The 16,980-nt window shown below is 39.0% G+C and overlaps 1 protein-coding gene across 7 annotated transcripts in view; it reads right to left on the minus strand.

The window, feature by feature from the left end:
* Positions 1-16,980, minus strand: part of TIAM1 (TIAM Rac1 associated GEF 1) — a 2,502,716-nt gene that overhangs the window by 106,363 nt on the left and 2,379,373 nt on the right. For all 7 annotated transcript variants that reach the window (XM_044071404.1, XM_044071407.1, XM_044071408.1 and 4 more), the window contains one exon: positions 7,191-7,249. In XM_044071404.1, coding sequence (XP_043927339.1) covers positions 7,191-7,249 — 59 coding nt within the window. The remainder of the gene's footprint in view (positions 1-7,190; positions 7,250-16,980) is intronic.

The following is a 16,980-nucleotide window of genomic DNA, read 5'->3' on the forward strand; positions in this document are numbered from 1 at the left end:
TCACATGTACTGGGAAGATTCTAGAGTAAAATCCCTTTCGCACAAATTCTTGGGGGACTGGTTCTATTGTGCCTTTTGCCTGTAATTCCTATAGGATGGGTGGAAGCAAATGAGATCTGGATGTGGGGAGGCATGCCATTTAGAGGCAGGATTTCCATCCAAGTCATTGCATAGCCCTTTTTGTAATAGGAAACATCCACTGGTTATGTGTTAATCTTTTCCCAAGCAGTAATTTACTGGGTCAGCCTTTCTGAAACGGGGACAGGGCAGGGCCAGGTTGGGAGGGTAGAGGGGAAAGACTTTGTAAATAGTCACAGAGATTTGTCCCCAAAGGGAGGCCTCCCAGAAATAGACTTTTCCCTGGGAATCTCTTTCTGTGGGCTTTTCTTTGTTTCTGGTGGGGCCTACAACCTCTTCTGACAGAAAGGTGTTTTTTTGGGAGGCCTAATGTTGACAAACCCTCTCAGAAACTATTTCACGATGGGGTTTGAAAAGAGAGATGGCTGAGAAAGCAGACAGGCAGAGATAGGTGAAGTATTTTTTTTTTTTATAGAACAGTAGGATATTTTTTCAAACAGGCTAGACAGGTATGACAGGATCAAAGGGATCTGAGCTTGCCAAGGGTTTAATCCCTTCTGTCTGCACCACATAATGGATCTTTTCCATTTAGCAGAGTAAGACATTCTAGTGCTAGGTCTCTTGGCTTCTTTTAGAATGTTCGGAACCTATTTGTTGAGGAGTGACCCCTTCCACGCGATCAAGGAATCAGCCAAACTGTCAGTTTGAGTGCATACAGGTTGGGGTATATGATTGTGCCCTTGTCCTGTGTTAACAGGTACACAACTCTGTTGTAACAAACATGGTCCCTATTGGTTAAAATGAGCAACAGGGGGTAACAGTGCTGCCACAGCCAATCTGGGCCTATTAGAATTACCCTTAGCCCTTCTTCCATTACTTTCAGCAGTACCCTGGGAAGCAAGGGTATTGGGGTGATAGGTCTGTCCAAGGGAAGGAAAGGGTATCAGTCTTCCAGGCTGAGTTTTTGTTTCTGAAGCAAAACTTTTCCAAGTGAGCATTTTGTTTGGTAGCAAAAAATCCTATCTGTGGCACAACCCATTTTTTTTTTTGGCTATGCTGAGAAAAACTTCCTGATGCAGTTGTGACTTGTGAGGTCTGACAGGCTCCTGCTGAGGTGATCTGCTAGTTGACTGGCTTCTCCTGGTAGGTACTGTGCCATGAGGTGCAGTCCTAAGGAGTTTGCAGTTTCCCAAAGGTCCATGTTCAAGCACCAAAAGGAAGTAAGAGCGAGTCCACCTCACTTGTTTATGTACCACATAACAGTGGCATTTAATGTCTTTACCAGCAGGACTCCTGGTTTCCATTGTTCTCTGAAGGCATTCAGGCCTTTCTGGACTGCCATCAATTCTTTTAGATTGAAGTTTATTTTTGAACATGGAGTCTTATCTGCCTTGAGTCTGGAAGTTGTTGTACTGGGCTCTCCAGGCTATTTCTGGTGCATCTGTTGTCAGAGCTTGGTCCTGAGGGATGAACCTGAAGGTAAGGCCCAGACTGAGGGAGCATTTCTGGACCCACCTGGCAAACTCCTTCCTGAAGAAAGGAAGCACTTTTATCTTGAAGGTAAGAGTGTGTTGGCACCAAACATTTTTGAGGTACCACTGAAGTTTCCTCATATGTAGTCTGGCCATTGGGATCATGAGGAGGCAATAGGCCATGTAGCTTAGGGTCCTGAGATGCTCTCTGGCTGTGCGGTATTTCCTGACAAGGAGCTTTTTGAAGTATAGCGTTAGGAAGGTAGCCTTGTCTTGAGGGAGAAAGGATTTCTGAAGTGATAAGTCCAATAAAGCTCCTAGAAACAATCTTGTTCATAGGGTTTCGTTGAGATTTATGTGTATTGATGGTGAGCCCCACTGAAGTTAGTATATTTTAGATGTAAAAAAAGATCTGCTTCGAGTTTTTCTAGGTTTGTTGTCTGAATCAGTCAATCATCTAAGTAAAGGTAAATCTGAATTCCCTTTGTCCTGCAGAAAACTATCACCGGGGATAAGCATTTTGCAAACTCCATGGGTGCAGCAGACAAGCCAAAGGGCAGAGCACAGAACTGATAATCTCTCATACCTGCTCTGAAGCATAGAAACCTCCTATGTGATTTGTCTATGGGGATGTGGATATATGACTCTTTTAGATATAAGGTTACCATGAAGGTGTTGTGGAAAATCATGAGCAGTCATTTTTGTAGAGTTAGCATTTTGAATTTTGGGACCTACAAGAATTGGTTGGACTTTGACAGGTCTAGAATTGGCATTCAGGTACCTTCTTTTCTGTGGAAGAGGAAAAATCTGGAGTAAAATCCCTTTAATTGCAAAGAGGTTGGTACAGGTTCCACAGAGCCTTGGGTGCGTAGAAGCTGTATTTGTTTAAGGCCTCAGCCTTTTGGTTTGGAGGAATATCTCAAAAGCCTGAATGAATCAAGGATTGTTTGAACCTGTGTTTGTAACCTCTGAATGATGTTTAGAACCCATAGATCGCTGGTAATGAGGATCCAGTTCCTGCGAAATAGGAGCAGTTTTCCTCCCAGCCTGGGGGCAGAGGAAGGTTGAGGGGTAGGGGAAAGGGGAAAGGGAGTGCCATGAAAGAGTCATGATTGCTCCCTGCTAGGTCCCAGGGGTGGGATCCCACAGGCCTATTGGGGTCTGTTTTCCATCGTCTTGGCTGCTGGTGCTGCCTGTGTCTCCTTTCCCTACAAGGTTTCCTTTGTTCAGGCTTAGACTGAGGGACCCAGAAAGGACCAATGTTTGCTAAAGTAATTTTGGCTGAAGGAGGATAGTGAATCTGGAGGCAGTCCTTGACAGTTTGCATGGACTTGGCCTTATCCACCATTTTCTTAAGCACAGCCTCAGCCTTAGGACCAAAAAGAAAGTCTTTGTCCAAGGAGCATACAAAAGACTGCATTTGATATGTTCAGGAAGGGACTGCTCCCCTCAGCCAGGCATGCCTTTTAATGATGGATCCGGTGGTTGCTGCCCTACTGGAAGCTTCCAAGGCATCACAGCTGTAGTGCAGGCAGTGTTTAGCCATTTGGCAGCAGGAGTTGCATAAATCCAGTAATTCCTTTGAGTAGGCCTTATTTTCAAACCACATCAGTTTTTGTTTCATCTGGTCTAAAATGGTTTCATGGTACTTCATCATATGAAACTGGCAGCTCAAAACCTTCATGACAAGGGTAGCAAATGCGCAGACTTTTTTTTCCAAACATGTTCAAGGCTCTGCTTTCCTTGCCTGTTGGTAAAGGATTTTTTGAAGAACTAGCTTTTGCTCCCTTAGGGCTCTGAGTCGCCACTTCAGGGTCTGCCACAGGGTTCTTAAAAAGGTGTTCGTGGGAATCCAGAACCCCGTAAAATCTGTCAGGTTTCCAGGGGGTAAGGGGTGAAGGGAGTCCGATTGTAATGAGGAATCCAGAAAAACATCTACCATCTCTAAGACTGGGGGAATGGCAAGGGGTTTATGTTCGGGGAGACTGAAGAATTCTAAGAATTCTCTAACCCTCTTCTTGGACTGAGGGCAGTCCTGAGGTTTCCAGGGGGCAAGGGGTGAAGGGAGTCCGATTGTAATGAGGAATCCAGAAAAACATCTACCATCTCTAAGACTGGGGGAATGGCAAGGGGTTTATGTTTGGGGAGACTGAAGAATTCTAAGAATTCTCTAACCCTCTTCTTGGACTGAGGGCAGTCCTGAGCTTCCCATTTTAAGTGCTCCCTCAGGTTCTGCAAGGTTTCCCCTAAGGAAATATTCTCTGGGGGGGGGCTGAGGCAAGGTTCTCCTTAAAATCAGAATACTCATAGAAAGCAATAGAAGCGCCATCCTCAAAGGCGGACCCATCTTTATCCAAGTCCTCCTCATAATCAAAGGAGTCAGAAAACTCCTGGACTGAAGTATCCCTCTTTTCTACCAGCGGATGCTTCAGGTGGTGGAAGGCATCTGGATCTGACCAAGGAAATCAAATCCTCATCTAACCTCACTAGGTCTTTTTGATAGGCCTGAGATTGGGAGCTGGTAGGCCTAGGGTGAGGTAATGAGGGTGCAGCTTTTTTTGTACAAAGCCTTAGGCTTAGGTCTATCAATGACCTCTGCACTAGGACTTGGGCACAGAAGCAACTGACTCCTGTGGACAGTAAGCAGAGGCAATTTCCTGACAACATGAAGAACAGTTGTCGGAAACCAGAACCTGTGAAGCAGACCCAGATCTAAACAACAAGCTAAGTACTTCGGCTTGTAAGAAAGTAGATGGAGCTGGAAGCATCTCGGCTTATGAACAAGTCTTGATAGAGGCCTGTGCCACTACCTCAGTTGTTAAAGCGGGCTGTGAAGGCAACTCACCTTATTTTTACAATCATAAGCCTCAGAGGACTGGCTGACGACACATGAGCATCAACTGAGGCCCCAAGTCTGAAGTACTTTTCCTTTTTTTGCTTAGGGAGATCAATTTCAGCTTGACCGGTGGAGGACATGGTGTGGTATCATTTTGCCACAGTGGAGACCATTATTAACTTTTTCTGCTGGTCACAAAACACATGAGAAGTTCCTCAACAGGGTACTTAGCTTTAGATGCGTTCTTCCTCTGGTGCAGACCATCTGATACACTGCCTGGCACCCTGTTTTGGGATCCGATGGCAAGAAAGAACTGAGTTCATGGTGCTGGCAGACTCCCTTTATACCCAAGACAGTGACATTAGACAGGGCATGCACCGGTGCAGGAGGATGGGAAAGATTCTCTGGTAGTCAGGCTCACCAATGGCTTCCACAGCAGAAATCCCACACATCAGGACTGCAACAGTGAAACACAAAGATCATAATTTGTTATTCAGAAACAGTCCCTTGTGAATCCACCACTACCATGCTTAAGGAATTGAAGACGGATATCATACAGTCGTGAATGCCAAAGTAGAGGAGATACAAACCTTTTAAACCCACCTATCCATAACCCTGATAACTTTGTATGAATGGAGGGCATTGTCATTAGGAAGGAGCTTAGAAGTTTTATTAGAACAGATATTCACTGTACAGGGAGTCTGCCACGGGATTTTAAAACAAGAACGTATGATTATCAGGGACTTTATGAAATCTGTCTGGCCTTTGGGGACAGGAGGTTGCGAGTCAGAGCAGCAGAGGCGGATTGAAAGGCATTCAAGAAAGTCTCAAGAACAGGAAGAACTGGGGTACCAATTTCAAAGAAGTTGTAGCATCTTTTCTGGACCTTTGTAATCTGCCTAGAAACCCACTCAAAATGCTTCATACTGTTTAAAACTCTCTTCCACAGTAGAGTCAAAAGAAAGAGAATCATCAGAAAGGACTTGGTCAAGGGAATGGGTTTGACAGGAATAAGCCAGGAAATGATTGGTGCTTTTTTCTGATGTGATTTCCTCCTGAACCAAAGTGGTGGTTCAAATCCCTGACGTACTTCAGTAAAAGTACCTGAGATCTCTTCCCTACCTTGTTGTCTGGGTAGGGTGGTTCAGCTTATTCTGTGGATCCTTTCCTCAGTTCCATGATCTTCCAAGTGCCAGAGAGGTCTCAGTAGAGTGCATTTGTGATGCACTTACTCTCTTACATCTGCCTATATACACCTAGGCGTACGAGCTGAGGTCACATGTCAGATGAATGATCCTGGGAAGGTAAAACTTTGGTATTCTGACTGGAAGTCAGCAGTGATAACTCCATTGATTAGGAATGCTATGGCAGGGATTTCAGTCAGGACATCCAGTATTTCCTGGTTTTTATATATATATATATATATATATATATATATATATATATATATATATATATATATATATATTCCATCGCCTACAGAAGTGTCCACTTCATATCTCTGTCCTGTGTGTAGTATATTTTCTACAATGCTGGAAACATTTTCATTTGTTTTATATATAGAATTTCAAAAGCACTTTAATAGAGCATGTGTTTGCCAAATCAGAGAAACTTAAAAAAAAAAAAAAAAAAAAAAAAAAAACTAATCAGATGATGCACTAGCGACTAGACAGAAAAACAAAACAAAAAGTAATCTGCCTGAAAATATGAAATGCAAATTTCTCTTGGGATATTATTAAAGGCACTAAACAATGCAATAGTTAGGATTATTTATGGAAAATTGTATTTAGCATTGCCAAGCTTGAGACCTAGAAGCAAACCTCACCTTTTATAAATTTACCCACACTGAGTGCTAAAAAAACGGGCTGCTCACTGCTTTCTCTTAAACAGCCATGGTCCTTCTAATAGTTACATCCCCTGTCTGCAACCTCGTGTTTCATTGGGATAGCCAGCTGTTAAAAAAATGAGGCTAAAGGCCTGATGTCTTGTCTTCAGTTAATGCTCATATGTTTCTGTAATTCCTGCAGCAGTGATCCTGTAATGAACATCTTTATTTACCTAGTTTTAAGCCCACAACTTATATCCACTTATTAAACTACTGGTTTTGGTAAGACTGGGTGACAGTAACAATGAATTGGAGTGTAGACCAGACTTTCCTACCCAAAGCAACAGATACAAGCTCATACTATAGGATTCCCAAATGTTCTGAGGGAAGCAAAAGGATACAAGCCCTGTCATATGACCTGCAGGCCTCCTCCCAACAGGCTATGGCTGGTACCCTTTCCATTGTACATGGACAGGGGACCTTCTCACAACATCCCACATCAATTGAGCTGTCTCTTATCCGCACAGCAGAGCAATGATAATGTTTCGAGATCCTACTGTATTTGCAGAGCTCTTCTCTCTACTAGAGAGACTGAACCCAGCTACCCTGCACAGGAACAATCCGCTCTTTTCCAACAGAAGACCATGACCTGTCATTGATGTGCTGACATTCATCCCGAATGCTTCCTACTCAGATCATCATCATCATAACTTATTCTCCTATAAACTACATTACACACTCATGGTGATCTTGCTAGTTAGACTGCCCCATTACACCGGATAGGTTTGTTTGTCTTAAGTATTCCTAGAAAGGTACACAGAACCATTTATAATGAGACCTTCTAAAATTCAAAGGAAGAAAATGAGAGGTAGGTCAAAAGCAAAAACTCACTACCCCCCCAAAAATAAATAATGGCAGCATTTATGTAATTTCGTGAAATGCATTCCACAAATAGGTACACTGTAAATACTGCACTTACCAGCTTTTTCTTCTGTTTAGAGCTGTCTTTATGTACAAATACAACGGCCATTTTGAAGACTGAAAAGAAAAGAAAAGAAATGTACCCATTTAGAAAATGAATTTTTGATGCAGCACATCATGGTGATTTATGATTGAATGTTCAACTCTGTATGAAAACTACATTTGCATATAATACACACTAGCAGTTAAGAACCTTTAAAGGAAATCAACAAAAAAAAAATTAAACCTACATTTTTACCACATTTTATCCAGATAATCTAATTGTATGCATTTACTAGGGATAGATGTGTTTGTTTTTTTAAGGGAAAATTAATATAGGACAAAGAGACTGAATCTTACAATTTTTTTAAAGATTTGTCTAGTTTGACTTTAACAACTTCATTCATACAGCAAAGGATTGTAAAATCATTTGCAAAACTGATTACTTACACACAAAATTGGTATTTTTTGAGATGGCAAAGCATTTGCCAAGTATCACTAACAAAGCCGAAGTTAGCAGTAACAGCTGTTAAGTGACAGGAGACAAATACTGTAAAAGAATACTTTGAAAAATGGCTTAATTGAAAGACTTTTGTATCACAAAATTCTGTACCTGCGTATTATCGCAACCAGATTTCGAAGCGGGTGTACTTCCTGATGTTAATATGAACCGACTGCATGGTAAAGTAAAAAGGGGTGTATGAAGGCCAATTCATTTCTGTATCACCTCAGTTCGGAAAGAGGAAGTGGAATAATGGAAAACATCTTCTTCCTTGGTAGCCTCCTTTAGCACCGTAACGTCACAGAAAATGTTATGAATGGGAAAGAAGAAGAAAGAATGCAGCGCTTACTACATGCACAAGCATATAGTCTTCCACAGGCGCTGCAATTATCATTATGTGTAGGGTTATGGAATACTCATTTAAGAAAACATACAAAAGATGTGCATTGTACTGTCTTGAGGCGAAGCTGGTTACAAACGCTCCCACTGCTATACATAACAATACCGAAATTAAAAATTATACGAGTGCACGTCCAAAAAATAACAGATTGCACTTCTGAATTCAGCAGCTAAGATAATGGTTACAAATGCAGATGTAAAGCAGCACTTTAATCCCAAGCCTGAATAGTTGTTGTTACTTGAAAGCTGCTACTATACAGCATAACAATGCTTTCTGTTCACTCCCGCTGCTAAAAGATGGTACCCAGGAAAAGGGCGTTTTCCACTGTTGCTGCTCCTGCTTCAGAAGCAATGGGATAAAGTTGTTGTTGTATCTTTCGGCTTTTCCTGGTTAAGGGTCGCCACAGAAGAACTCCGGTCCGCTAATGATTGGCAGTAGATTTTTACGTACCGAGTTGTCAGCTCTGACGCACAACCTTCAATGAAGGTACGCCCATTCACACGTCTCCACACAGAAGATGTTTTAGCTGAGAATCGAACAGGACAACGTCTTACTGTGAGGCGACAATGCTACCGCAGCACATGTGATAAAGTAAAATGTATTTTACACACCCCATTTCACAGGAACATAAAGTAGTAAGTTTCACAACACATTTTGGCAGGAGAAGGTCTTGTAAATGAGCCGCTTCCTGCTCTGAATCTGGTTGCGATAATACGCAAGTACCCAAAATTCTAATGAAAGATTATGAAGTGGTGGATGATCATAAAAATCTATAGCTTATGGACTTAGATGCTTATCAGACAGCAATAAGACTGACAATCTGGTGATTAAATTACAAAATTGCTGTCAAATGTAATTATTGTGCCTTATGTGCTAAACAACCCCCCCCCCCCCAAAAAAAAAAACAGAAATGGGATATTGGTCCACTGACAGAAAAACAATGAAATAACAATAAAGGATATCAAATCAACACTGTTTCAGCATTCTAGGTACTAGCTAGTCCAAAATAAGTACTTAAAACTGGCTTGTAAAGCAAATAATGTCATCTTAATCAATTAGAATCATTCAACTCTACTGTCATCTAGTTTGCACTCAAATTAAAGTACTTTTCTAATAAATGTATTGTCTCTACAAATGTAACTTTGGAGATACCAGAACAAAAAATATGGGTTAAGCACGTTCAGTGAAACGGTAAACTGTTACATAACAGCTTAACTATGCCCACTGTAGACATACTTGTTATCCAGCCAGGAAAAAAAGGTGACACGAATCCACTTCGTCTTTTTTTTTTTTATTAAACTACACTAACAACTCCATAACAGTAGATGCACAAAATTATCTTAATTAGCTCCATAACTATAACTGAATGGAAGTGGATTTGTGGAGTTGTGCACTGCAAAACGTCAAGAGTGTGACCCTCCTACATCCACCATTCCCTTTATACTATTCTCCTTCAAACTTCTTTACAGATTGGCCAAAGAGTGACAACTTACAGGAAAAAAAAACAATCATCCTATCTCGGAGATGATGTGATCTCAGTCAATTGTACTGCATACAAATCAAGTCCACATATATCACTGCACAGTGTAACAAGTGAACACATCATGCAGACAATGTAGTAAGCAATCATACGTATGCAACACAGAAATGAGAAAATATGTATCAAACACCTGAAGGCAACCTTTACTGATGTGCACAACTGCCAAAAATGCTCAGACACCACCATTTGTTGCCGTATTTACAGAGCATGTCATTCCATTCTTATAAGGCAAAGAAAATCTGCATTCAGTACAAGGTAAAAAGACGCCACAATCATGGTGCAAATGAAGTATTGGGTTGTTTCTAAAAATAATGAGGTAACACTTTGCTCTACTGTCTACATTTACATTGCTTCAATACCATAAAAATCCTTGTATATGAAAAAAAAACAGATAACTAGTTGTTCTTATTATAAGGCTTGGTCAGTCCTCAGTGGTTACTTTTGATGTTGCTAGGTAACTTAACTGGGAGTTTCACAAGAAACCCAACCATGGGACTTTCAACATGGCTGCATATTGAGTAACAGATTAATTCTAACTCTCCCAGTGTGAAAACAGAAACTCAGCAGAGATGGTCATTGGAGTTTTGTGTTACTGAGTAAATTTCAGTAACTGGCTAGTAAGTACACTGCCTGGATGCCAGGAAAAAAGAAATACAGAGGACCTGAAGGAAAATCAGTTACAAGCAGTGAGGAAAAAAACACTGACTGGGAAAAGTACTGCAGCTGTTCAGCAAAAAGCAGTGCAAGCTCCAGACATGACTTCCGTTACGTAACCTAGAGAAAAGCACAAGATAATTGCATACAGACCTGGTTAAAATAAACAAAACACTGAAGGAGTACATCAGTCAATTCCAACAACAAAAAATATTAATTCAAACAACAAAAGGCTGGAAAAAATGGAAGAAGCTTTACACAGATATTCAGATGAGGTGATAAAACTGCAAAAATCAGAGGTTGAAATGAAAAAAATGCTGAATATGAGATTGCTCAAAAAGAAACATTTCAAAAAGTAATATAATTACAGGACAGAACACGCAGGGAAAACCTGAGATTTTCAGCTCTACCAGAGAAGCTGGAAGGAACAGACTATTAATTTTATGAAAGCACAAATAAGCAACTGCACTGGTATTGAAAGGGCACATTGTGTGTATGCTCCATACCTGGCTATGACAAAGCAATCTTACCAGGAGTTGATTCTGATAAAACTGTGGCAGAAGTACAAAATATCAAAAGCATGAGACAACAGAGTGTTTGTGGAGAATGATTACTCATTGTACACCAGGCAGAAAAGGAGTATATTTATTCCACTATTGAGGGGATGTTGAAAAGCAGGCATGAGATTCAAACTGCTGTACCCAGCTATCTTCAAAACATTCTTCCCTGGAGGGACAAAATCATTTTTCGCTGAAGTACATGCTAAGGTGGAAATACAAAAGTTTGTTCAATAAAAAGTGAGCTGTGAAACAGAAGGAGATTCTGCTTTTTGTTCTTCTGGTAAAGACCATAGAGAGACTGTGCCAGTGAAACATTTTCAAATGTTTCAATGCAAAATGCTGGACAGAAGGAAGGGGGTACGAGAGGTGACTAGAAGACTCAAGAGTATGTTGGAAATGAAGCATTAAGAAAAAACAAGTAAATGAAAAACATTATTATTATAAGGCTTTTTTCTAGCAAATAAATGTATGCTTAGTAGCAATTCCCTATATTGTCCTCATGTCTCCATAAAACAATCTGATAGAGAAAATGGCTAGAAAAAAAAGAGAAACTGACTAGAGATAATGTTCTCTGAAATCATTCAGTTGTTCTCCCAGCTGGAAGAGCTATAAAGATAAGACAAAACCAGAGAGCACTTAGAAGTACAGGGTGTACCATGCATCTCAGCATGGATAACCTTTATTTTAGATTATTTCAAGTCTATGAGTGTGGCTGTCAGTTTGGGATGTTTGTTCCTATTAGGAGGGTAAAACTTCAATATTTATTTATGTCCATAGCTTTATGTTATTATTATTAAGTTAATAGGTTTTAAGGGGGTTTTAGGGTGTGTGTTTTTTTTTTGTTTGAGAGCTTTCAATAAAACAAAATGTTCTGTAAGCTGTGACAGACTCAAACGGATATGACAAGAAACTGTATAAAAGTTCAACCTGCCAAACAGTGTATGCATGCAACACAAAAGCTGGAACTACACATTTAACAAAAAAGCTGTTATACATAAAAGGTGGAATTATCTTTTTAATACAATGATGTTTTCTGTAATGTCTTTAAATGTCAATGGTCTCACAGATAAATACCAAAATGAAAAAGAGTAGTGAACTATATTAAAAATGTACAGTGCAAATAGCAATGCTACAGGAGATGCACTTAGAACTGAACACATGAGTTCGATAAAGAAAGGTTTTTCAGGATGGTTATTCAGCAGAATACCTGGGACAAATTAAAAGAGAAGTACTTATATTAATTGCAAGAGGAGCTCAAAGAGTGATAGAAAATGATAAAAAAATGGTAGATTTGTCGCCATCTGGCAAGGTGGAGGATTACATTGGAATGCATTTATATTCCACATGAAACTGGTATACTGGAGCTTAAGAAAATTCTGGGACAAATAATCAGCTTTCAAGAAGGGGCATTACTTATAGGTGGGAACTAGAATTTGATATGCAACAGTGAAGATGTGTTTGGGGGGGCCAGAGGGGAAAGTATAACAAAGGAGTGTAGACTTTTGAAGAAAATTATGAAAATATTTGGCATGGAACATGTGAATTCAGTACTAGACATTTGGAATGAATTCACATACTATTTACAGAATTGGGCTAGGCTAGACAGAATTTACATTTCACAGGAACATGTGCATTTAATTGAAGGTCTTGATATGCACCCAATAACTATTTCAGATCATATGCCAATAATAACTAAAATAAAAATACAGGGCAATGAAATAAAAATGAGATGCTGGCATTTTCCCACCTACCTGTTGAAGAGGGGAATTTAAGGAATGGGTAGTGGAAATTATTCAGGAGCTATTAGATCAGATAGAACTTTCTTCTGAAAATACAGGTAGGGAGTGGGACAAAATTAAAGTGGAGTTTAAAAATAGGATGGAAATAAAAGAAAGGGAGATATGTTTAAGAAGTAACTAGAATTATTCAGAGGGACTGACAAATGTTAAAGCATTGTAGAATAGGGGGGAATCTCACAGAACAAGAGGAGTAACTGCAGAATAAAATAAGGGATTACCTCAATAAGATGCATGAGTTCAGAAAGATTGCTATTAAGCAACTATTTCTGATAACTCCAGAGCACATGAACTTTTAGCACAACATCTCAGGCAAAAAAAAGTAGAAAGGGCTGTCAACCAAGCTTAGGGAGCCAAACAAGGAAGGTAACAAGAGATCCTGTAGAGGTATTAGAAATATTTTCAAAATTCTGTATGAAATATGAAAATGAAGAAAAGGTACACATGGAAATATTTATGGAAGAATTAAATATGCCAAGGTTAGAGGTAGATGAGGCTCAATTACTAACAGTTATTATAGCAGGAGATGAGATGAAATAGAGAAGTACAACCAATCTACAGGAAACTCTCCAGGAAAAGGTGGTATTTCTGTGGAAGTTTGGAAGCTAGGAGGAAAAAAAACTAATAAGGATCTGGAAGGTTTTGTTTAACAGTATTTTAAGAGGAAGATAAGTACCAACATCCCGGAAGAAAGTGGTGGTAGCTGTAATACCTAAAGGGGGTAAAGGCTCATCAGATCCAGCTTCATACAGGCCTATTTCAATACTAAACCATGATTACAAAGTGTTTATGTATATAATGGCTAAATGAATGGCAAAACTGATCCTAAAATTGTCTGATATGGATAAATGTTTTTTTTTTGTAGAAGAGAGGCAAACATTTGACAACATTAACAGAACAATGATGATCCAGAGGGAAGCAGAATGTGAGAAAATACCACTTTTGTTGGTGGGTCTTATGAAGAAAAAGCATCTGACAGAGTAAGCTGGGACTTTATGAGCAGGGCAATGAAAGCATTTGCATTCCCTGATAAAATTATTAGATTGATTAGGATGATAATATGAGGGATCGGAGGCGAAAATTAAAGTGGGTGGGATCCTCTCTGATAATTTCTGCTTGAGTAGAGGAACCAGGTAGGGGGTGTTGACTTTCCCCTTTGTTATTTGCATTATATTTAGAACCACTAGCAAAGAAAATAAGGGATTCAGGAATTCAATGATTTAATTAGTATAGTAGTCAAGGAAACCTCACTGTTTTTGCAGATGATATTATTTTACACCTGACAACACAAGAAGCTTGCTGTTTTTGCAGATGATATTTTATACCTGACAACACCAGAAAAAGGCATTACAGTGTTGTAGAACATTTTCAGGATGCAAAATTAACAAAGCTAAAGCAAAGGCAATAGCAGCAAATTATGTGCCCACACATGAATTGGTTCAGAAATATCCATATTTATGGGGATTTATTAAAATTAAGTATTTAGGAGTAGGATTAAAAAAGGATTCTGGTGTGGCAGCTGAGGATATGTTGGAACAGACTAAACAAAAGTTAATACAAAAACTGAGAAATTGGAAGTTCTGTTATATGGATAAGGATAGTAAGACACAAACAGTTAAAATGTTTTTAGTTTTAAACATGAGTCAGGCATATTTTTATCAACCAGAGGAGAAGATGTGGATAGCAATTAATAAAAAGCTGAAGCATTTTATCTGGGAGAGGAAGACGGCCAGATCAGACAAGGTGATTCTTACAATAGAAGACTGACTGGAATTACCCGATTTGAAGGGGCATTTCAGAGCTACAAAGTTAAGGCTCTTATACATATTACAAGAATAAACCTATAATTCAAAGTGGAAAGGGGTGATGATGAAATGGGGGGGGGCAAGAAACAGGGAGAGACTGGAATTTTGGATGCAAATCTTTAAGGTGAACAACAATAATCATACAGAATACTTTATTCAGAAAGTAACAGAAAGTATCCTAAGAATTAACCAACACAGGAATGGAGAAGAGAGATTCTGCCAACAGGGATGACTGCAGTTAGGGATACAGACAACAGCCAAGAGGGAGCAGGAATTTATTGGAGAAAAATGGCAGAGGAACCAAGGTATTGGGAGCAAATAACTATAGAGGGAAAGATAACAGAATGGGAAGATGCCAATAATTTACTTGGACTGCAGGTTAGAGATTGCCTGCCCCATCAAGGATTGACATCAGACTATAGGCAAAAAGAAAGAAATGGGGAGGGGGATCCTAATCAAAATACCAGCACTGGTAGAGTTTTTAGTAGAATCTAAAACAGAAGCTGCCATTAAAAAAGGAATAATTAGTACAGCATATAAAATATTACATGATAACCAAGAATCAGAAGCGGTTATAAAGGACTGGGAAGAGAGACTGGATAAGAAATTCACAAAGAAACAATGGGGGATGTATGTACATCTCCCAAATATGCAACAAAGTCTAGAAGGTTTAGGATTTTTCCTTTGAAATTTTTACATAGATATTGTTACACTCCAAGTAGACTCCAGATAATTTTTCCTCAGGTAGAAAGCAAATGCTGGAGGTGTGATGGGGAAGAAAGAGAACTGGGAACATATTTTCTGAGAGTGTAATAAGTTGGCAGACTTTAAAGATTCTCTGCAGTCTACTCTGTCAGATTTACTGGGTGAGCAAATTGGTAGGACTAGGGAAATGATTCTTCTTATGATACAGAATCGGAATTGCCTAGATATAGTAAGGCCTTCCCGAGTCTAACTACGGTGGCTGCCAAAAATGCAATTACTAGAAAATAGAAATCAAAGTCTAAACCAACTGTACTAGAAGTAGTGAATATAGTAACATAGATAAAACAACTGGAATTGGGATCTTTAAAAAGGGTAGGAGCAAATAACATAGGAAAAATTGAGAATTGTGGGAACAATACATACAAGGGAGGAATGGGGGTTAAAAAAAGGCAGGACTTGAATAAGCTATGCAATCTTTGCCTGACAATGATTGGGTAGATAAGTGATGTATAATGTTTGCAACTAGGATTATGTCAATATGGTTTGTTTTCATTTATATAAATGTATGATTGCCCAGGTCATAAGTGATACTTTAATAAAGATGTTTCTAAAAAAAAAAAAAAAAAAAAACTGACAATCAGGTAATTTCTAACCTCTTTCTATCCAATACACCATATACTTCTGAGAGACATAACAAAACTGCCTTCAAGACCACAGATAAGGATGTGACAGTTTAATATCCCCCCCTTAACAAAATGAAAATTAGAACTATCTGACTGATCCCACTTCCTTGCAGTACACATTTCTGTGTAATACAGAGCAAGGAGTGAAGGCAGCAGTTTACATGCGATTCATTTATTTCACAGATGAGTTGCGTACTTAAACATCTGACAGAATTCAAACAGGTTGTTCTTTACAAAAAAGTTATTGCATGTTAATTAATCAAATGTTGGCATTGCATATGAGTATTTCAGATGGCTGGATATGTTTTCTGACAATCGGAATCTCTCTGTGTTATGTAGACTGCAATAAAGTTTTATACCTCAAACATCTTCAAAGTTTTAAATACATGGCTCACCAGTGAAACAAATGTAAAGAAGTGGACACTGGAATCTGCATTCTTCCTATCTGCTTGCATCAGTGCTGTTGGTAAGGGTCATTTTGCTGGTTCTGTAATAAGAGTACAACTAGAAAGGAAATCACTAAAATGTGATTGTGATGTTTACAAGTACTAATACAAGTTCTACTATTGTTTGTGTCTCTGCTGCTGCATTGTGTAGCAAAAAATGATTTGTGTATTTTTTAAAACAGGCCAAAAGTACTATAACAAAGTTACTGCAGACAGATAACTTTAGGTGATTTGTTGATGCAAACACCTCAGTTATACTGTGATGTTATGAAAATGGTGAAAAATGTTCTCTGGCTTCTTAACTGAGTGCAATATTGGTATCTGTAACAGCAAAACACAACTTCTGACCGTTTCAAATGTGACTACTCATAGGCTGCATTAAAACAAGACTTCTGTTATCTACACTAATTAAAATCATTATGATGGACCACAGGAATTTATTAAGCATAAAGTGTTTACAGAATAAATAAGATGTCCTGATGAGGTAGAGGAAATTACACTAATTATTATAAAATAAAGAAGAAATAATTAACATTTTCAAAAATAAGTCGTATTCTTTACAGCTAAAGACTACATAAAATAGCCAAATACATCCTACAGATGAAGCCAAAAAGCCATATCACCTAGCATGATACTCAACACCAATTATCGCAGAAGCAAAGAAAAGGCATCACTGTGAGTCAACAAAGAAAGCATGCACTAAATCATAAAATCTTGC

Source organism: Protopterus annectens, chromosome 5.part0 (assembly GCF_019279795.1).
Source record: "Protopterus annectens isolate FY-2018-M chromosome 5.part0, PAN1.0, whole genome shotgun sequence".
Lineage (NCBI taxonomy): Eukaryota > Metazoa > Chordata > Ceratodontiformes > Protopteridae > Protopterus > Protopterus annectens.